Source organism: Xiphophorus maculatus, chromosome 19 (genome assembly GCF_002775205.1).
Source record: "Xiphophorus maculatus strain JP 163 A chromosome 19, X_maculatus-5.0-male, whole genome shotgun sequence".
Classification (NCBI taxonomy): Eukaryota; Metazoa; Chordata; class Actinopteri; order Cyprinodontiformes; family Poeciliidae; genus Xiphophorus; species Xiphophorus maculatus.
This window is the reverse complement of record NC_036461.1, coordinates 9,866,444-9,889,297: the sequence shown is the minus strand read 5'-3', so window position 1 is coordinate 9,889,297 and position 22,854 is coordinate 9,866,444. Positions and strand designations below refer to the sequence as shown.

Sequence of the window (22,854 nt, the reverse complement as noted above, 5' to 3'; positions counted from 1 at the left end):
TTCTTTTGATGTTTCATTTGTCTTTGTATGACATGTTGAAAACTACAAGTAGAATTTTTTCTTTTCAATTTTTTTTCTTTTTTTGTTTGCTACTCTCAAAGGTCAGACTTTTGACCTTTGTGTGACCTGATAGGATTTCACCTGTAATTTAAACATATGTCGTTGTTAGTCATGTTAATCAGTATGTGGCTTTAACATAGAACATTTCTTTTTGTATGAGTAGTTATCCAAGGTACTGGGGAAATGCCAAATTCCTTTAAAGCATTCCAACTTAAGTTTATTCAACAATAATCTTGTCTAAATAAAAATAAAGCTGCAAATGTTCTTCATTTTACCAAGTCTAAGTCATGCATGACCACAAGGTTTCTCCCTTGTAGTAGAAAACCATCATATATCATAAGCCACATTAGCAGAAAACCCTGCTGGTGGCTTATAGATTTTCCACATCGACTCACAGCAAACTCATCCACCATAGCATGGAAAACACAAAACCTAAGGCTACAGCAGAATAACCAGTCTCGTTCATAAGGTTAACATTGCATTTGAATCATGAGAATTCTAAGAAAGTCCTGGGGATTAATGCAGGAATTCATTTCATGAGGGACAATAGTTAAAAACTTCAGTTTAGAGTTACTTGGATGAAGTAAGAGCAGAAGTCCTCTCCAGAGGATAAACAGAGAGTAAAGATTTAATAGAGTATTTGTCCTCTTTGTTCCTTTCCTCCACCTAATAGGGTGATTAGTTATAAGATGGCTCTTGTTCTCTGTTGCTGGGTGAGGATGGTGGTGTGTGTTCTCTTTCAGAGGATTTTTCCATCTCTCACCTCAAAGGGAGGCTGATGGAGGCATTCAGCTGGAGGTCCTGAATTACAGTAATTAAAAAAGACACAGACAACCCTGCAAAGCCAAGCAAACAGAGGATATTTGCCATGTTAGATAAGAAAGCAAAGAGCAAGAGAGAAGAAATCAAATCTGGCTTATGCATTATCAATTTCCGGTCTTTTTCCTTCCTTCTTCATGTCCTGGTTACAGCAGCCGATCAAAAATGTGTTCCGGCATTTTTGGGAGTTTGCGGTGTCACTGATTTGATGATTTGCGGCACTGGCAGTGTATATCTAAAGCCTTGACATTCAGCTTTGGTGACTAGTAATTCAAATGAATGGTGACTGGTCAATGACTACCTTGATAAGGGAAGCCTGGACATCTTGTTCTATGTGTCCCCATTAGCATCTGCGTCAGTATGCATATGAGTGCATACAGATGTCAAAATACCTGAGTAAACAAGGACACAGGCTATGATTGAGCATGTGGCATAAAACAAAAGATAACATGGAATGCAGCTGTGCTTTCTTCTTATTTTCTTGAATCAGTGTACCCATCTGTATCTTTGCAGGATTTAAGACAGACCCTCAGCTTTTATTCACTGCCCCATATGTTCAAGTTTATCAGGAACATAAAGTATGTCAAATATTTTAAAATAAATATATTGAATTTACTGATATCATGGAGATTTATTTTCAACTCAGCATTTGACTTCTCCTGTTCCAGACAAGGCCAGATAAGATGTGCTTTGTAGCTGACCCAAGCAGAGAGACTGACTGTGGCAAGAGAGAAAAGGCCCTGACATACTTTATGCAAAATGCTGAAATCATTTGTCATTGACGTAGACGCATGACGAATATTGTGTCATTTAGTTCGCAGAGAGGCATCCACCTGATATCAGGCCCTGGTCGAACTATTTCGACAGATCTCTGTGTGAAGTTTTATCCAATTGGTCAGAAGTTTGTTGCTGTGGTTATGCGGACATTCACTGAGACAATAATATTGATATTTGTCTTTAACAAAAGTCCCAGTCTTTTGTAACTGGGACACATGGATACTTTTGAGAAATATTTATCTGTTGTGATGAGGAATTATGTACATAATGTTGTTCACAGAGGAGGCTGCAGAAAAGTGAGGCGTTCTCTGTGACGCCTCACTTTTTTGTGTCTGTTTTGCATCCTCTGCAAAACAGAGGATGCATGGTGGGAGGTGGAACCCCAGCAGAGAGGGGCAGGACAATAACATACCGCAATCATGTGACTCCGCATTGATTATTCAGCTTCAGATTAAGTTTGTTGCCGTCTTTACGGAGCACAGTCAAAGTAAAGGGAGGAACCAGTAATGAATAATAACAAGAGGGCTGTATACACAGGAACGCATGGAGAATGGATTTGTGGCATGTGAGATAATCACGTATTTAGAACAGCTGTGGAGAACAAAAGTTTGTGTTGCCAAGGAGTCAGTCAGAAACAACATCACAGTCTCTTCCTACATTTTCACTCTCATGTAGCAAGTGCACTACATCTCTAAGCACTCCACATTCTTTGCCTCCCCACCTATTCTCAGGTGGCTGGTCATGTATTTTATTCCTGATAGCAATATATTACCTTATAATCTTAGATATTATCTTGCATATTTTGATATATGAAAAGTTTATTCCTGCATTAAAAACACAGAACCTAGAGTCCAACAAAAAACTAAACTTTTGCAAAAGAAGTCACTCAAACATGGGAACTTGTCCACAAGAAATTTCCATATTACAACAAAATTGTACTTTAATATCATAATGACTTTGTCTTATTTTAGATTGTATCAGCTTATTTACTAACCAAGAGTAAACATGTAACTGAGACACGAGGGTGCTGGTCATTTCAGCTGTTCAATGTTTTACATTTTAGGCCTTCTTGGTTGCAAATTGGAGAGGACAAAATGGTAACACATGGGTACAAAATGAAGGTACATATTGGATAAGGGGAAAAATTTTATTGTGTCTGGAGAAGGAACTGTTCACTCTCTTTCTCTATGTAGGGATAACTGTCTAATGTAAGTCACATTCATATTATTGTGGAAAAACCCAATCTCTCACTCCTGTCAGAAGGCACCAAAAATGTTAATATTTAACTATTTTTTGTTGTTACTGAAGACATCCAAGTTTAGCTGCCAATGTTTGTGACAAGAATTTATGGGCTAGAATTAAAAAATATAGAAACTACACTTTATCATGTGCACACGCCTAAAGAGGTTTGGCTGGCGAGTGTAGGGTGTCTTAAAAGGAATGGAAACCAGCAGTTCATCAAGGCAGCGCTGTAGGAACTGCCTACCATCTAATCTTCTCTGACAAGGAAGCATTAAAGTTGCATTGTGAGACAAAAAGGCTAATGTGCAACCCAGCACCAGCTGAAAACATTGCAGTCACCACTTTTAGAATGTCATTGTATTTGCTTATGGCTCAGATGAAACTTTGTGCAATCTGTTTAAAATAACGTTTAAAAGATTAAAGTACAGTTTATGTGCAGCAAAGACTTAAAAACAAGAAAACACTGCAGTTTTTTTAGTCTTCTGAGAGCAAACAGGGCTCCCTGCAATACTAAGGGATAAAAGCATGCTACACAGCAGGGGGACTTGTAAATCCTCTGAAACGGTACCGAGTGATGGCAAATCATTATGTCAAAAAGGAGTTGCTACTCGGTACCAGAGGGACACACAAACACACACAAACCAAGGTGGCCTGATGGGAAATAAACATTTGCAGCACATTAAAGCCTTGTAGAAGGAAGGACATAACAAGACTCGATGCTTTTAGCCACTGTGGTGAGATATAACCCAGTGGACAGGAGAATTAATAGTGAACTATTGATCATGGGTATCTTCTGTTTATAGTGATTCAAGTAAACTCTAAATTGGGTAATTAATTCACTTTAACAGGTGTATGATTTTGCATGATTTCCAATATGGAGCTCTAAAATAAATTTTATAAGAACTTTTACCGTTACACTAAAACAGCAGATTGTTTGTTTTTTTGTTGTTTTGTTGTTGTTGTTTTTCTGCTGGAAAATGGGTGCACAACTGGGTCAGAGGATAAGCAAGCCCCTGTGGACTTTAGACAGATGCAATCCATCTCTAGCTGTGCTTATGTCCGACCTCATCTTGTCTCACTCACAGGCATTCGAGAATCTGACAGGGACCTGTGGAAAAACAAGTATGCCTTTAGGACACACAAGATTGATAAAGGAAGATGGCTGAAATCTTAGGTTGGGGGAAGCAACCAGATCTCTTTGTCATTGTATAATCTGTATTTCTGTCAATATAGTTGGATTTTGGAAATTCGACTAAATGTCTAGCTCAGTGAAGTATCTCGTAAGAACATTTTATGTGTTCTAATTGTTCAATATCACCTAGTAGAGTAACTGATTAAGTCCATTTTCATATATCGTAGTATAGTTAGTGAGTAAAAAATGCATGAGCCTTCCATAGCTTCTAAAATTTCTACAAGTCAAATTGATATGATGAAGCATCCAAAGCAGCACTGCTTGTATGTGCACAACTCCATTTATGTGTTAGTGTGCAGATGTATTATATAAAACAATGCAGCAGCATTATAAAGTGTGAGCAGGTCAGCAGTTCAACAACAATGATGAGCCAGGTGTCTGTCCTCTGGCCTGCTGCCTGGAAATGACTTCAGATCAGCAGGTCAGGCCTGGTGGGTGTGTGGGGGTTGGGATTGGGGAGAGTGGAAGACAGCAGCGACATACAACACTCTGTGGAACAGATGTGCTGGGAACAGATTTAGCTGGGATTTTCATGTCAGGCATTAATCGTGAGGCCACAAACATATAGATTTAATCTACAAGCAAAATCATTTCAGACAGGCTGTTTCATTATGACACATATTGGGGGGTATGATGCATGTGTATTTTGTCCACTAGCCAGGCTTTAGTACTCCTAGAGCAGTTTCATACTCGAGGTGAGAAAATACATCGGATTATTTTAAGTGTAGTGTCTTTTTCTCCAGGATGGGTGGTATGTGAAGAATCCTTTAACTATAAAATTTTTCATATGTTAATCTTGAATTTTTGCTGGTACTATTGTGTGAGTTCTGAAGATTTCAGAAGGTTATTTTTTAAATTATAGATTTATTTTTAAAAGTTTAACAGGTCATCAAACACACAACTGCTATGGGTGAATAAGAGGCATATTTTAAACTAAAATCTTCAAGCATAACAAAAATGGACATATTCTTTGGCTGATGTCAAATAAATAAAATATTGAAATATACATTCTCACAAAAATTCTTCTGTTTATATTTTAAATATTGCTTTTTAAAGAATAGTTAATAAAAATAATAATTTAATTGTTTTTATATTCTCAGACTAATGAAGGGACTACTGGAGCTCTATGACTCCAGAGCAATCAGTGCCTCACCACCCATGAACCTCACTGCATGTCACAGCTAAATGTGAAGCAAAGAGGATGGCAGCATCATGTTGGGTGTTGAGTGCTTTGCTGCAAGAGGGACTGGTGTACTTCAGAAGACTGACAGTCTAATGAGGAAAAGGCATCCTGTTGTTAGTAACATGAACCTGAACAAATTAATTACAAATTTATCTGAAAAGAAAGTCTATATTTTGATGTGGAAATTACAAAGCCATGGTTTGACATTTCATTCAACCAAGTATAAAATAAAGTTAAAATTTGCCAAAAAACACAAAAAAACAAAAAAACAGCAAAAAGCATTACTCAGTAATTAAGTAAATTGTAATATACGGTAATATAATGTAATTTAATTTGATATAATACTGGGGGCTGCACAGTGGTGCAGTTGGTAGCATTGTTGCCTTGCAGCAAAAAGATCCTGGATTCAATTCCCAGCTTGGAGTCTTTCTGAATTTTGCATGTGTGGGTTCTCTCTGGGATCTCCAGCTCCAAAAACATGACTGTTAGATTGATTGGTCTGTCCTGATCTCTGATATAAATCTGCTACTGAAATAGTCAAATATTGAATTAAATGCTGGAGCTGTTGTGGGGTGTGAATGTCAATAAAACCTAAGAGGTTCTGAAGAACCCAAGGCGGCTTCGCAAACATTAACATTTTCATTCTCCTCTCATCACCAACACCCCCAGGGAGACCCAACCATGCGTATTCTATTAACAAAAAGGCACGGCCAGTGCTCCTACGTCTCAGTCTCAATTCATACACACCCACAAATCCCTTGGCGAAAACTTTTCAACAACTAAATTCTGCTTAGTGCCAGTGTGTGTGCATGATTATTGGTCTCTGTGTTGCCCTGCGATGGACTGTCGACCTGTCCAGGGTGTACCCTGTGACTGTGGGAGATAGGCACTAGCGCTCCTCCTAACCTCACTAGGGATAAGGGTGTAAGAAAATGGATAGATAAAATAATACAATATAAAAACCAACTATTACCTGCATTTCTATATGAATTCTGTATGCACTCCCTGTGCATACAAGGGTTCTCTCTGGTGACTCCTTCCTTAGTCCTGTTAGGTAACACTAATGCTTACCTAACAGTTTTTGAGGTGGCTTGCTCAGTTTTGTTGGTTACTCTACAATTCTAGCCTGGTTTTTAGGCTTTAGGTATAGTGATCTCGAATGACTGTCTCTTTTTGTTGCCTTGTGATGGAGCACATATATCAGGGCCATAAATAAATTTAAATATGTGTTATCAGCAGCCTGGTTCTACAAGTGTTTTTCTCTGGCGCTTTAAATGAGAACTCCTGGAACAGATCAGCACCCATCATCCAGATTAAAACACACTTCGCACCCAAGCAGACACACGCGCACATGTTTAAAGACACACACACAATCACACAGAGTGCTATAGAAAGAAAACATCTGTCACATCTGCGCTCTGCTTATCTGGCCCAGCCATGTCAGTTTTTTCCCATGTGGGTTCAAAGACATCAGCATAGGACTGATGAATTTGTTCTATGAACAGCAGAGCTTGAGCTTCAGTTAAGCTGCGACAGATTACAATCAAGGTAACTTTTTGCATTTCTTTTTGTAAGTAAAAACACAATCCAACATTCAGCTCAACTGCTAATCCATAGCGTTACTCCTTCTTCTGCCCTCAAGCCTTCCAAAATGGATTCCTTGAAGCCACCCCCACCCCCATTGCCCCATCCACCCTCTAGAGTCCACACTGCCTGCTCACTGTGCCGAAACATGATGAACCATTCACCCCTATGGGAATTTCTCCTCCCAGCTTGCTAGCGTCAGCTACATCTGTGTCTGTCAGCCTGAGTAGTTCCAGCAGCGGCAGCATAGTGGCAGCAGCCGTGACTTGGCTCCGACATCAGGCTGTCTCACTGTGCCATTCTGCTTTAACTTGCCTGAGAGGGAGCACAGTGCATCTCACTCTGCTCGCTCTTCAAGAAAAAGTTCTGTTCTGCAATTTCTTTGGCTTCAGTGCAGATTTGTTTCAAATTCATGAATGAGAAAGGAAGGCAGCTTTGCTTTTAGAGGAGACTTTTTGAAGCTATTTGGAGAGTGCTCTCCTTACGCAGGGATGCCCAAAGCGTTCCGCTGTCCATCCTGCCCTTCAGACTGTTTCTTCTCCCCCTCTCTGTTCAGACTTTCCCCTCCGGATCCCTTTGGCATGCAAGGGTCAAGTCAGCAGGATTTCTCTTCCACCAGAGTTCTCTTCAGCTGTGTTATGATCCTGTTCCTCGGTGCCACAATTGACCCAAAAGCTTCCCAGGCAAAACAAAAGGATTAACTATGAACTTTGCTCCCTTGGACAGCCAACACTGAGACCTGATCAAAGTCAATTGTGAGTATATTTCTCTTTTTGTGTCTTTTTTTCTTTTTCTTCTTGAGGTGGCTTGCTCAGTCTCAAGAGAATCATGACTGATTAAACGTGCGCTTTTTGATTAATGCACAAAGGCATGACCTGAATTCAAGGGGAAAAGACGTCATGTGTGCACAAGGGCATGTCTGAGAGGAGATGTATTTTTAATGAAGCCTTTTTACCCTAATGAACAAAACAGAAGATGTGCCCCTGAAAAGATGTGTGTGCATAGTTTTTTTTCGGCAATGACTTATCATTCACCAAATTGCATATTGCTGTTCAAGTGCTTCACATTTTTATTGTAAAAAGTATAAATTACTGGCAAAAAAGGTGCACAAGTTTGGAAACAACATGTGCATTTTATTTCTAAAATTTATCTCAAAAACTTTTTTTTTTTTTTGCTGACGTAATCACGAAGCTTCTGTGTTAATCTTCATCCAGCAGTTGCATATTTCTATAAAAATTATGAACCTGAAAATAGAACACATATTTTTAAAGTTCTGTAATATTCCTCCTTGTATTTTTCCCCAACCTTCTGTGTAAAATTCCAAAATTGCATAAATTTTCTTTCAGGAATTTTTTGAAATGTACTGTATTTTTTTATTTTTTTTTTTTTACAAAAAAGCAATCAATACATTTTTGAAACAGCCACGTTTCAAAACCATTCCTGTCCTGCTTTTTGATTAACTGGAAATGACAATACAGAGGGGGATTAAGCAGTGAAGCGTGATTTTAACGAGTCCTTCCAGTCCCCACGGATCCTATGAGGTGTTGCAACAAATGTGGAAATAGTTCTGGGTCTCTTTTGAGAAAACCAATGAAGTAGTTGTCTCAACAGAGTTATGGTTTGGTGAGCTTAGAAAAATAATCACCAGACTGTGGATTGTGTTGGTGGAGAAATGTTTGGTTTCCAGTAGCTTTTGTTTTGCACACGTGATGAGTTCAGAAAAATTCTGCCAATTAGTATCAATATCAAAACATACATGAAAAGCAAAAAATGGCCGACACAGACTGGTATCTCAAAAATTCTTGGTGAGAACACATATAATTTTATTGTTGAAATAAAGAGGCAAGAGAAAGGTTGTAGATGCTTTGAAAACAAAACTCCCAGAGGCTTTCTGTGTTATCGCTTTATTCCCTTCAGCAGCTGCCAAATCCACTATGGGGTACATAAGCGGATCATATTATTCATCTAATGATCTTGTTCATCATTTCTCATTGTAGGTTAGATCTACTTTAAGTTTACTTTTGTCTTAAAATCATAGCTAAGAGGAGACACTTAAAACCCTAATATGATTTTTACAAACAGACAAATTTAATTCCTTTAATGCCTTTCCACAGTGCACAGAGCATTAAAAACATGACAGATTAGAAGACAGGACAATATAGCACATCAAAAGTAAATTGAAAAGACAATTCAATTTACGTCTGTATGGATGGTAAGTCAAAAAGAGAATGAAGTGCTATTCGGAATAAATAAGAGTGCATGTGTAACACCCAAACATCTTTATTAGCAATCAATGGTCTTGTTTTTTGTTTGTTGTTTTAATACACCTGTTAACACCTTGACCCTCAGGAGAGTTGGATTGTAACACAGCAGTTCAATAAGACATTTTTTGAAATATGGTGGAGAGAGTTTCCAGAACCAACATCAACAGATTTTGTACAATCTGAAACATTAATTAGTTTTACAAAATCAGATTTAACTAAATGTGCCAATTTATACTCACTTTGAGCAATTTGTTCTCCAGGCTCCTAAACTAAAGTCAAAAAACAATTTGTGGTTCAACTTTTCCGTTCACCAATTTCTACACATTAGAATCTGACAACTTGAACAAGATGCCTTTCCCACCCAAGGACTAAACCAGTTTATTTTTTCATTGCAGTTGATTATTTTCATGAATTACTGGGTTAGATAGTCATAAAAATACTCCAACCTGTAATTGAATTAAAATGTATGTATATTATTTCAAAAGAATGTTACGCACTTTTCCATTTATTTTAAGTTCATCACTAATCAAACCATAATAACTCTACATAACCCTCTGCTGGTGAACAGAGGCACATAACCGCACTTCCCCTTTTGGCCGTTATGCAAACTGTATAGTTCATTATAATGCCACTGATGTAACACAGTTTACATTTCTGAAAACATTTTCTAAGAGTTAAAGTTTGAACAATTGGTAAAATAAAATCCTAAGCCTACTAATTGCGTATATTTTTTGCGAAGAAGATTTGAGGCATTTTAGGACAGTGCAGTAACCATCATTCAGTTCTTTGCTATCAGCAGTAATATTTCAGGAGCTTTTAATGCCTATAATTCTCTTTCTCTTCTGCTTCACTGAAAGACTGAACCTAAACCAAAACTGATTCAAGGAATATATTTTTCCAGAAAGAAAGCTACATATGCTGGGATGTTAATCATGGGTCAGTGGGCTGACTGCAGTAAACACCAACCAGTGTGCCAAGGAGCTGTGGGCTGATTTGAAAATCATCCATAATCACTGCGCAGATACACACGACATCCCTTGGCTCCTTTGCTTTGACTCACTGCTCTGTCGTCGTCCACTTCCATCTTTATTCTACAAACTACACACGATATTGGCCTGCTTGAGCTGCTGTGTTACAACCAAAGCAGGGGTGTAGAGAAAGGTTGCGGATGACTAGGAGCAGCGCGTGGTGAGGGCCATCATGCAAAGCTGCAGGACAGAAGCAGTGATGGCCAGGTGCCAAAGGACCTCAAGCCAGCCTTCAGCGCCCTAGCATGAAGACTCAGCGTGGATTTCTGCTACACAACCTGTCTTCACTCAAAAGCAGGACACTGTTAACTAACGGATCAATAACCATTATTTATGCATAGCGAGCTAGCACAATATTTCAGAAGGACATCTGATACTCTTAGGATGTATATATAATAAGGGAGATTTGGATTTCTTGGTCGGGGGAATGAGATTTTCTTGCACAATATTCCAACAGATTTACAACATTGTCTTTAGTAGTAGAATGCATTTCGTTTAATTTAAAATCCAGTTATGCATGAACATCCTAAATATGAGCATGAAAAATTTATTGGCAGTACTGTTGCAGTTTCTTTTTTCCTGCCCACGCAAGGTTAGAATCCTTCCCCCCAGTAATTTGTCACATGTGATACCAAACAGTATCCAAGCAATGCCCAAAAGCGGGTCACAACACACTATATACACTATTTATCAAGATGTCCATACTCTGGGTTCCAGACGTACCATTAAAGTGCTTTCAGTCTTGGTTTAGAGGCTATTAGTGAACTTGACTTGTTCCACCTCTTGACCTCAAGAGCTTTTCCATTTGTATATTCTGTTCATGAGTGGGGGGTCCATGTGTGTGTATTGGGAAATATTCATAACAGTCTGGTTTTACATTTCATTTAACATAATCACTGTTTATTCTATCCTGTTTATGTTCTGAAAAGTACTTTGACTGTGAAATTGCTCATAAACAAAACGTTGCATAGCTTTTGCTATGCTGCTACAATCTTTCACATACCTTTAAAGTCCTACATATGCGAGATTTTCTGGACATATTGTCATGGTTTACAGAAGAAAATACTTGCACCACTTGAAATTTTTCCCAATTTGTGATGACACAACCAAAAGCTCAAATATATTTTATGAGAATTTTACATTATAGAGCAACATAAAATAGTTTAAAATAACTTAATAACATGGCTTAAAAATTAGAATGATACACAGTTTTTAAAACAAGTCTGTTTTTTTTTTTTGACAAATTTAGACTTTTTTCCCCCCTATTTTTGCCTATTTTGTTTTTTCTCACTCAAACTACATTGATGCGTCTATGAACATCAGTTTTCCAAAACAAGTTACCTCCAGTGTAAAACTAACAACCTCATTTAAAATGAGTAACTTCTTCAGGGAAATACTACTCAAAATGTAACTCCAATGGAGAAAGTTCGCAGAAACCCTTTGAGATAAGAAAAGGGTTGGGCAGTGGTTTGGTATGCATTGTTTCATTTACCTCTAAAGTTAGAACATGGATATGGCCAACCTAACTTAACTTTGTTCTATTTGTAAATCATTAAATAAGCGGGATTAATTATTTTTTTTGTACTCAGTGATCAGAGAAATTATTATGACTATTACAAGTTGAGAGGAGAGTGTATCTCTTAATTAAATGCATTCAAATTCTAAAGGAATATATGACAAAAATGAGGTTGTAAAAACTGTTTTTAAAATATTTGAGGACACAAACTTCCAGAAATACAAGTAATCTTGGAGATGTTTTTCTTTCAACAAGCAGCAAGAATAAGAGTTGTTTTTTTCTTTTTTTTGTTACTTTTTGAAAAAGTTTGACAACATGGTGGTTCTTCTAAATCTATTAAGTGAGCTGGTAGTCATTATTAATAATTTGGTAATTAATGTTCAAAACTACATTTCTGTTGCTCAGGGTGTATATTTATTTTATGGAAGATGAACCTCTACCCCCATTGCACGTCTTTCTAAATAGGTTTTTTCAGGGATTGCTCTCTATTTTGCTCCATCTTCCAATCAACTCTGACCAATTCTTTGTCTCGGCTGAAGTGAATCATTCTCACAGCATAATGTGGCCATTCCCATGTTAATTTTGGATTAACATTAACTGTGATGTGCAGAGTTAGCTTGCATACTCAGTTTCTGTCTCACCTGACAAGATCGCCTTCTTCCACATGTTTCCTGCGTTGTGGCTAGTGGAAAAGTTTAAAAAGGTCTTTCTAGTCAAGATATAAAATCCGTCTGTGCTATGCATCTTTAATAGTAATACTGAAATTAAATGGCACTAGGTTCTGTTGAAACAAACATTAAATGAAATGTATTATGCTTTATTTGGAGCTTCATGTCATTCCTTATATTTTATTTCTTACACTGACAGATCATCTTTCAGGAACAAAAATGGAGTAAAAGACAGTCCACGTTGGAGTCCCTATAGCAACAGAGGAATCGCCCAACCCTTTCTTGTAATCATATCTGTAAAATTGTCCCTGGCATTTTTGATTCAGTTGGCTCAGCCAGGTGAGACCACTAACTCCAAAACCAGAGGATTACTTTTGGAAAGAGAAAAGGGGGGTAATATTACTGTTGTAAATTGAAATTATTTAATTCTTTATGTAATTATTTTAGCTTTTTAGCCATTCACACACCTTCCAAGGCTTCAAGGTCACAGGTTGCTCAGCTGAATATAATCTTCACACCTTCTGTACTCAGTAAATACTTTTCAGACTTAGGTTTGCTCTCATTGATAAACTCACGGTGCTGTCCGTGGTGCTGGTTTAGAAAGATAAAACAGTTGTATCATTTTCTCTCTTTTTGTTTCTTGGTTTCATAATTATTTCTTATATTTATATGCACATCAATTTAGAATTAGCAATTTAAGGTCTTTGTCACTCATAGTTTGAGAGATTTCTAATAAAAACCAGATCTGATAAAGAATAGAAAAAAGTAACTTACATTGTGCATTTTTTGTGCTTGTTTCATGAGGTACAATTGTGCACACAGCACGTCACAATACCGGAATGTTATTTGTCTGCCTCCTGGATGGCTGATGGAATGCTGACCTTGCACTGTAAAAGAAAGGCTTTTGAAAACAGGTATTTCTCAAGTAATAGGCTTTGATTACAGCCATTGCTTTGGGCTCTTAAATTAAAGCCCAAAGCAATTGGGCTTTAATTTAAATTAAAAGGGCTGTTAAGACAGATCTTTCTTCCTTGTGCATCTCTGTTTGATCAATTTAACATTTTATACAAACCACCTTACACTCCAATTACAGTTTCAAGTGTGAAATGTCTAAAACATTTTCCACCAACTCAAAGCAGCTTCCCTGTACTTGCTGTAGAAAATCATTCATATGGCAAGTTGTTACCACCAACATCTTCGACAGTAAAGATGATGTGCTCAAGAGAATGTGCAATGTAAGTTACATTTTCCGCTTTGTATGTAGGCTAAAAAATCTATTTGCTCTCATCTATCAAGATTAGCTTCTTTTACCACTTCCCCTATGTAGTTTGTGGCAAACTTTACTGGCTTTTGTGTAGCAATATTTTTTGCCTTGCTGCTATTATATTGACGGTTTGTATGGGATTCAAACTTAACAGTTGGCCTGTTAATAGATTCTTCCACTTACAAAACTCTGCAGCTTTATGGGCCTCTTGGATAAGCTAGGCATTTTGATTATGTTGTATTTCATATTAGAATATCAAGCTACTGAATTCACATGTATGTCACACTTTTAGTTGTAAAACATTAGAAACCCATGCATCATTTTGATTGCATTTTTCAGTTAAGGGCCAGGTTCCACTGATCTATCATTGAAAATCCCAATAAAACACATTGAGATTTGTGGTTGGGTGACCAAATGTGAAAGATTTCACATAAGTATTTTTTATAGGCACTGCTTCGCTTATAAATGTTTCCTTATTGCAACAAATAGCAGACTATTACAGCTTGTGTTATTTTCAGAAACCTATTCTGTTTAGTGCCCCAGAGAGCATTTATTTGTCCTGATATACAATTTCCTATTGAAGCATTTTGATTAAAACCCTCAAACAATCCAGTTCGGTTTGAAATGGAAGAGGGCAGTGTTGGTCAACAAGGAAATGAATGTCTGTTTTTACAAAGCCAATTTCTCCAGTGTGGTGCTATTTGTTGACCGCTAAGGGAATAATACAAGAAGCTATCAGTGCCTACATGTGTGTCAGTACTCTGAGTAACCGACCGCCTGAAAATTCAATTGCTTCAATCGACACACAGTTTTGCGCTTTTTTATTTAATATATATATTTTCTATCAAGCTTAGGATCATTGTTCATCCACATTGGGAGCATCAGGGAACCTTCAACACCCTGATGGTAAACTGTTGCACGGTTCATTTTCAACCATTTTGGAACTGGGAAGGTAACACACAAGATACAGAGGCTGAGTTGGAATATGGCAAATGGAAGTTTCTCATTTCAGAAAGATTGAGAGACAAGGCTCAGAATCATGACTCCATTTGACCAGTTGGCTTGAGATTTTTGTGAGGGAATGGAAAACATGCTTGGAAAAGGCAGATACATATAACATTTCATTAACTTAAGTGGCATTATGGTCCAGTTAAGCACATTGTTGCACTCTGTTTTTATTACCATTCGATTTTTTACATTTGCTAGGAAAGTGATGCTGCTTTAAAACCTGTAACAACCTTCACAATCATAAAAATATTGCATGCCACTAAAATTTGATTTTACATAATTAAATTTAATGTCCAAACTTAGAACCATATGCTATCTAGCTGGCTTCTCTCCAAAACATTTATCCAGTTAAGCATAAATGGCTCACTATTGCAAGAAAACTCCAGACTTTACATTCATGTGGTTGAGATTTGATTGGAGGGTCTCTGCTGCCCTCTACTGGTAATAAATAGCAAAAGGCATCATCTGATATTTTTTCCACCCAAAAATGGTGATAAAATCTATCTATCTATCTATCTATCTATCTATCTATCTATCTATCTATCTATCTATCTATCTATCTATCTATCTATCTATCTATCTATCTATCTATCTATCTATCTATCTATCTATCTATCTATCTATCTATCTATCTATCTATCTATCTATCTATCTATCTATCTATCTATCTATATATCTGTCTCTCCCTCTCTCTCATTGGAGACAAATGTCTTGATACTTGTTCATAACAAAGTTAATCAAAGTTGAATGTCTTTGTGTTGAGACTTTAAAGAACTTTTTAACTGACTCTTTTGACATGTTATAACTATTTAAGAAGCCTCTTCGGGAAAGGGCATTTTACATCATATTTAATGACTTCATCATATGAAAGATTGAGCCATTCATAGTATTTAGCCACGTAAGTATGAAGCTCCATGGGAATTCTCATACAGTTCTTTAGATTTCTACTGAAAATCCCAATTATCAACGACTCTGGTACCGGAAGTACTTGTGGAAAAACATTCTCAGAAAAAGCCTTTCCCTATGCTTCACCAGTAGAGGGCGGCAGAGAGCCTCCACTTAAATCTCCAGCACGTGTAGACTGAGGCTCTCTTATGGTAGTGAGATAGCTGTCCCTAAAATAGCTTAAAGCAATAACTATATCCACACAATACATTTCTACATCAGTCACATAGCATTTTGAGTTTCTATGGTGTTGAATTTTGAGTCTGCTGCACACCAGAATGGCAATTGGTATGGTTGCCACTGATAACATTTCTGAAGAGAGTAGTGTCTATGCATGCAGAACCCAATCTTAACTTTTGAGATTTCTAGAAGGCTGTAAACACGATCCTTGAATATTTTCAGACTGTCAGAAGCTGAAAAACATACAAGGAGAAAACAGTGCAACCTGTCCTTTACTTAGCAATCTGACACTGTTATTGAGACTGTTGCTCACTTTAGAAGTCTGAATGAATCTCAAACATATCTCAAACATATGAAAATAGCTAACTTTGAGTCCTCATTTTCTTGTGCATTACAATTCACAATGAAGAGTTGTTGCTGGGCAGCCTGGTAGTGCTCATGAATAGTACACTCAGCCATCAAAAAAATATTTTGAGTTTGAATAGCACTGATCAAGCTAAAAATGTATAGCTCAATGTCAATATCTCAGAATCAGCCAAGTCTATACCTATGTGCAATTCAAATCGTTGTACCTCCCTACAGATATTTGAAATTGCTGTGAAGTAGCAATGAACACCATGCCAAGTAAATTCAAACATAGGTTTAGTAATGGGTAGAATATATAACTTGTCCTTTTCTTAACATATGAAGTTTTACAATTTGATACAATATTAAACTGATGTATACTTTGTGAGGCAGAGATGTTACCTTTCTTTTTTTTTCTTTATTTCAGATGCCTTTGCCTCACATGGAAGATCCAAACATGCTTATGATGGATGGATGCCTGTAATATCCAGAAGACCATGGAAGGAGAAAACCTAGTTAACTTCACCAGAAATAACACTACAAAAGACATCCACCTGGTCACTCACAGTCTTTGGGAGGTGATTACCATTGCGACTGTGTCTGCCATTGTCAGCCTCATCACCATTGTGGGCAATGTTCTTGTAATGGTCTCCTTTAAAGTCAATAGTCAACTGAAGACAGTGAACAATTACTACTTACTGAGTCTGGCAGCAGCAGACCTCATCATAGGGGTTTTTTCCATGAATTTGTACACCTCTTACATCCTGATGGGCTACTGGGCTTTAGGGGACCTTGCCTGTGATCTGTGGTTAGCAGTGGACTATGTAGCCAGTAATGCCTCTGTCATGAACTTGCTTGTGATCAGTTTTGACAGATATTTTTCCATTACTCGGCCTCTGACTTACAGGGCCAAACGGACCCCTAGACGAGCTGGAATTATGATAGGTTTAGCTTGGTTGGTGTCTCTGATTTTGTGGGCCCCACCTATTCTTTGTTGGCAATATTTTGTTGGGAAAAGAACTGTTCCTGAAAGGCAATGCCAAATTCAGTTTTTTTCTGAGCCCGTTATAACGTTCGGGACAGCAATTGCGGCCTTTTATATTCCTGTGTCGGTTATGACAATCCTCTACTGTCGGATCTATAAGGAGACAGAGAAGAGGACAAAAGATCTGGCAGAACTTCAGGGTGTTAATTATCAATTGGACTCTGGTGAGGCACAACCTCAGAAGACCATCATAAGATCATGTTTTAGTTGTAAACTAAGATCAACTTCACATGATCAGAACCAAGCCTCCTGGTCATCTTCCAGCAGGAGCCATGCCAAATCCACTGGATCCACTAGTGATGAGTGGTCCAAAGCCGGTCAGTTGACCACCTTCAATAGCTACGCCTCTTCTGAGGATGAGGACAGGCCAATGTCTCCGGTGGGGCGCAAGCCCTCCGTCAGGAATCAGGCTTGCGAAGCAAACAGAATCATTGTGGGAAGTGAGAGTGAGCAGCTCAGCAGTTTTGATGATGACAGCTTCTTCCAGGCACATCCCAAAAGCAGCTCTCAAAAGAGTAGCAAATGTGTGTCCTACAAGTTTAAACCTGTGCCCAAAGATGGTCACGTGGAACACCAGAGCAAAAATGGAAACACCAAGTTGGCGTCCTCAACTTTCTCCTCGGCTGAATCTATGAGCGTTCCCTCAACCTCCTCAGTGTCCAAGCCTACAGATACATCTCTGAAAAGCCAGATCACCAAGAGAAAAAGGATGGTGCTGATCAAAGAGAGGAAAGCAGCTCAGACTCTCAGTGCTATCTTACTGGCATTTATCCTTACATGGACCCCTTACAACATCATGGTGTTGATTTCCACCTTCTGCTCAGACTGTATCCCACTCTCCCTCTGGCATCTGGGCTACTGGCTGTGCTATGTCAACAGTACCGTTAACCCCATGTGCTATGCCCTGTGCAACAAGAACTTTCAAAAGACATTCCGCATGCTGCTGCTCTGCCAGTGGACAAAGAAAAGGATTGAGGAGAAACTGTACTGGTATGGACAGAACCCTGCAGTTAACTCCAAGCTCACATGATTGACTTTTTTTGTAAGTTCTGGGATCTTACCAACAATCTTGGCTTTGTAAACTTGGACTCTACATGTTAGTGTTAATCAATTCAGGTGGTGTCATGAAGAGTAACTGCTGCTTCAAAAAGAATGACTATATCCAGTGTTTTACAAACATCACATTTTTTCACATTTTGCCATTTAACTGCAAACTCTATTGTTTTCCATTGGGATATTTTGTACAAAAAAAAAACACAAAGCAATTTGTAATGGTAAGGCAGAAAGACAATGTTTTAACAAATTAAAAAAATATAAAAAAAATAAAAACTGTAGCATGCATTTGTTTGTCAACATTTGCTGCTATAATGGTCTTTTGGAGAATGTTTAAACAATAATGTAAATCAAGAGATGGAAATTTATGCACATTCAAATGAACTCAAAAGTTAAAGAGAGTACCAATAAACATGAGTGTTAAATTCTTGCCAAAATGCCTCTTGTGGATTTAGATCTGAAGTTTGACTTTGAAATTCTAACCCATTAATATGCTTTGATCTAAACAATTCAACTGTAATTCTGGTTGCAGGTTTCAGGTCATCGTTTTCCCAGACGGTAAACCTCTGCTCCAAGCAAGTTTTTCTTTTCTTTTTTTCCTGATAGGCTTACTTCTGGGATGGACTTATATTTAGCTCCATTTGACTTCCAAAAAACATGATTAATCCCCATAGTATAGTGCTGCTATGACCACTTTTCTCCATGGGAATGATGTGTTCAGGATGATGTGTGGGGTTAGTTTTCTCCACAATGGTCTGCTGCAACCTACATGGCTGGTGGCAAACTGGAAATGTGAGCTCTTACGGCTTTCTGTTAGCAATATTTCTTCACCAGTGCTATCATACAAACCTCCTAAATTTTCTCAGAACATCTCTGTTAATACTGAGATTAAATTACACTAATTTACTAACTAAGTGACATTTGATAGTAGTTGGACAAACTGGATATTTCATAAGAGTATCAGAGTAAAACAGTAAACAGAGTGATTATTGATGTATAAAAGAGTAAGTATAAAGAGTATATATATATATATATATATATATATATATATATATATATATACTCTTTATATATATATATAAAGAGTATATATACTCTTTATATATATATATATATATATACTCTTTATATATATATATAAAGAGTATATATATACTCTTTATATATATATATATATATATATATATATATATATATATATATATATATATATATATATATATATATATATATAAACCAGTTAAGAACCAGGTATCAAACATTATCAAATCCAAGACACTATTATGTGCACTTCTTGTCATATAAAATCCCACAAAAAAACTGTTTTCTTGGTTGTAATGTGACAAATTGTGAAAAAGTTTGAGACGTTTAAATACTTGAGAGAAACTGTAAATGTGACATTGTAAATAAGTTTAAAAATAAAATCACAGAGTCATAATCAAGGCATGATGTGCATTTTGTTACATATTAGCTGCTAGACGCAATTTGGCAACCTAAAATCTGATAACTTTTTAATATTCTATTGCTAGCTAGATTTAATTTTAAAGGGCTAATGTTTTACATGTTCTATTGTTTGAACATTAACATATGTAATATGTGCTTGGTGATTATTACAAGCCTTTACATGCTTATCTCCGTGTTTTGTCAGACAATTAAATATAAATTCGACTTTAATAGTTTCACATCCCACTTGTCATACTGAGGATGCTTTTTAAGACAAACTTGTAGATCAGTCTAAATGACTTGCTTTTATTGTCAATGTTTACAGTAGGAGGAAGGTTGGGGAATACCAATTTTTATTGCTGTCATCCTCAGGATTAGGTTTTTCACTGGGATCAAAAAACAACTTTTTATTCAAAATGCTGCTAAATCATATATTTCCTGCATTTCTGGCCAACCTGTAACATGCTGTGAGGATTTTTTTTTTTTTAACTGAGTTTATTTTCTTAAAGTATAAGCTATTATCTTAAACAATTAATTTTCTACAATTTTGGAAATTACTGTTATCCTTTGCTCTGACAATACATATGGATGTGAACTGGAGAAAAATGTTAAGCTTACACTGTACAGAAGTTTTTTTTTGTTAGTTTTTTTATTGTGCTTCAAGTTTGTGAAAAATATTCTGGTTCCTTACAGTATTTTGTTGTTGTTAACGGTATTTCTTAATAAAATGTGAGGAAATAAATATTCATGTCAGTGCCTATTATCAACAAAGGCACATTTGTCACTATCTGTGTTGTTACTTATAGACTCAAATTTGATGCAAATTCTGAGAATGTCTTTAGAGCTCATCATTCTTGCAGTGTCCACTGTGAATCACTTTAACTGTTTCTGAAGGTCTCACCATCATCCATGCATACTTGCACAGTTTCTCCTTGTTGCAGTCCTTTTGCCAGTAAATAACATTCCTGCGATTCAAATTTGCACCAGCACAAGCATCATACCACCAACCCCCTCCTGGCACACCTTGAAACTCCAGCTTGGCACAGTTTTGGAAATAGTTATCATTGTCTCTGTCTTTAGTCGTAAACTTCTGGTTGTCGTGAAGGTAATTTTCTGTGTCTAGGGTCAGAGCATCCACAGCTGTGCCCTGGAATAACCCCAGCCTCAACCTGTAGCCTGTTGATTCATCCTCGACTTGAAAGGGGTCATACTCTCCAGTCTTGGTGACAGCATCTCTGTCTACGAGTTTCACTCCCAGTTTATAGCGGGCAGGGCCTCGAGTGAGCTCATAGATGTACTCGTTCCCAAGCCAGTGATCTCCTGTGACATCTCCAAAGCCATTCTTGTACTCATCCCAGGTGCGATCAAAATCCACACTGCTGTTGACAGTGATATGCTGAACCACGGTCCAGCCTCCGTCCTGCATGGCACAATAGGCCACAACTGGGGAGTCATGTGGTTTGATCAGGTACACCCCATCTCTGGCTGTTCCTGAAGATGCCATGAGCATTTCATAGCAGTCTCTGGGCAACACTGTGGAGAAATAACCATACAAGTAAGTCAGAAAATGGCAACTGAGTCAATAGCCCATAAAGCTTTTTACATTTCTCTCCTTAACACCTCAAATTTCAATGTATTTTATAGAATTTTAAGTGATAAACCAGCACAAAGTTGTGCAGTTGCAAAATAAGGAGAAATTGGGTTTCAAAAGTAAATACTTAAGTTATTTAACTTAAACAAGTTTTAGTTATTTCTATGACTGTATTGTATTTGTGTCATATATTAATATGTTTATCTTTTAGATTTAATTTATTTCTGTTTTACTTTTTATGATTTAAGTTGAATATTTTTAGCTCAAGTCTTCATATTACATTTTGTCTGTTTCCTCCAAACACAGTTGTATTTCCTCAGTTTCTCGTCCACCAAAGTTGCTTGTTTTTTTTTTTGTTTGTTTTTTTTATGCCAATTCATTCATTTTACAATAACCTAACTTTGAAATTTATAGAACGTAAATATCCAACTTTGTAAGAGTTTGCCAAATAAGTCATTTTATTTAAGATAAACAGGCAAAACCCCAAAAGCCATCAGTTTGCTGGAAACCAACTGTTTGTCTGGTAAGTTATCTCATCTAAGATAGACAATTTACCTTAAAAGAACACTTATCAATAAGTCACTAAATGATTTCATTTGCAACCTGGAATTTGACCATCCTCCACAACAGTGACACAGATAATCTGTGATAAAGCTGATTCATCTATGGGAAACAGTCTTACTTGTGGGATTGTTCTGCCAAATCTTCAACTTTATGCCAAGAATTTGTAAAATTATCCAGATCTTTAGCTTCTTAAGACAAATAACAATAAGAGAAGTCAAAATGATAATGAAAACCTAAACAAATAAATACCTTTCATCCCACGGTTCAAGACCTTGTGGTGTTCATCTATGGGAAGAAGATTAAGATTCTCAGCTTGGAGGTTTTCCATGTCAGCTCTAGCTGCACAGAGGAGCAGCACTGTAGCCACTGCCAGCAGGCAGCATCTCCACTTCATCCTTCACTATTTGACAAATAGGCTAAGCTTGTTGTTTTAGCCAGTTAGAAGATTTAGAAACTTCTTTCAGGATTCTCAAATGAAACTCTACTTGAACTGTCTAAAAATAAGAATGCTTCCTTATAATTAAGAAATATAGCGAAGAAATGTTATTCCCAAATCTTCTTCCACCTGAGTGCAAACATGATTGTAGAGTTCAGATTGGGAGTCCAGTAAATATCGTTCTCCCCTGCCCACTTGCACCTGGACTTTGGTCTCTGGTTCACATCACAAAACAGACACCACCCCTGCACTTATCTATGTGTGATAAACCCACATATCATTGCATGAATTCAATCACTTCAACATTGCACATGGGGTTGAAGTCCAGATGAGGTTTATAACACTATTGGGGAAGAATCTAAAAGTTTTTCTAATCACTCTAACTGGACTGGAATCAATCACATTTCAACAAATATATAATTTGGTACAAACATGGTCAAAAAAAGTCCATGTTAGAAAAGTTTTAATGAGAAAAAGCAAAAAGAGAGAATCTTTCAACACTCCTAAGATCATCCAATTTCTTAGAGCTGTCTAATAATGGCCTATCCAACACTCCATGTCATTAGCTGCACTTTTATAAGTGCTGCATGTTCAGAATGACTTTGTGGTACACCTGGCCAAGTAATGGCATTTAAGAACGTCTAACA

General features: G+C 37.2%; 2 protein-coding genes across 2 annotated transcripts; one reads left to right on the top strand and one right to left on the bottom strand.

Annotated features, from left to right (window-relative positions):
• The first annotated feature begins 7,107 nt into the window (after positions 1-7,107).
• On the top strand, positions 7,108-19,183 carry LOC102217332 (muscarinic acetylcholine receptor M5-like). Its single transcript, XM_005797669.3, has 2 exons — positions 7,108-7,612; positions 16,503-19,183. Exon 2 carries the CDS (start codon positions 16,546-16,548, stop codon positions 18,148-18,150), a length of 1,605 nt encoding a protein of 534 aa, XP_005797726.2. The 5' UTR covers positions 7,108-7,612; positions 16,503-16,545; the 3' UTR covers positions 18,151-19,183.
• Positions 19,184-19,415: 232 nt separating this feature from the next.
• On the bottom strand, positions 19,416-22,437 carry LOC102217584 (fibrinogen-like protein 1-like protein). Its single transcript, XM_005797670.2, has 2 exons — positions 22,021-22,437; positions 19,416-21,149 (listed from the first exon to the last, which is right to left on the bottom strand). The coding sequence occupies exons 1-2, from the start codon at positions 22,163-22,165 to the stop codon at positions 20,455-20,457; spliced, it is 840 nt and encodes a 279-aa protein (XP_005797727.2). The 5' UTR covers positions 22,166-22,437; the 3' UTR covers positions 19,416-20,454.
• Between the last annotated feature and the right edge of the window lie 417 nt (positions 22,438-22,854).

Coding starts and splice junctions, on each gene's coding strand:
- LOC102217584 (XM_005797670.2), bottom strand. CDS start 22,165: ATGAAGTGGAGATGCTGCCTGCTGGCAGTGGCTACAGTGCTGCTCCTC. Junction 21,150..22,020: donor CTTGAACCGTGGGATGAAAG/GTATTTATTTGT, acceptor ATTTCTCCACAG/TGTTGCCCAGAGACTGCTAT.
- LOC102217332 (XM_005797669.3), top strand. CDS start 16,546: ATGGATGCCTGTAATATCCAGAAGACCATGGAAGGAGAAAACCTAGTT.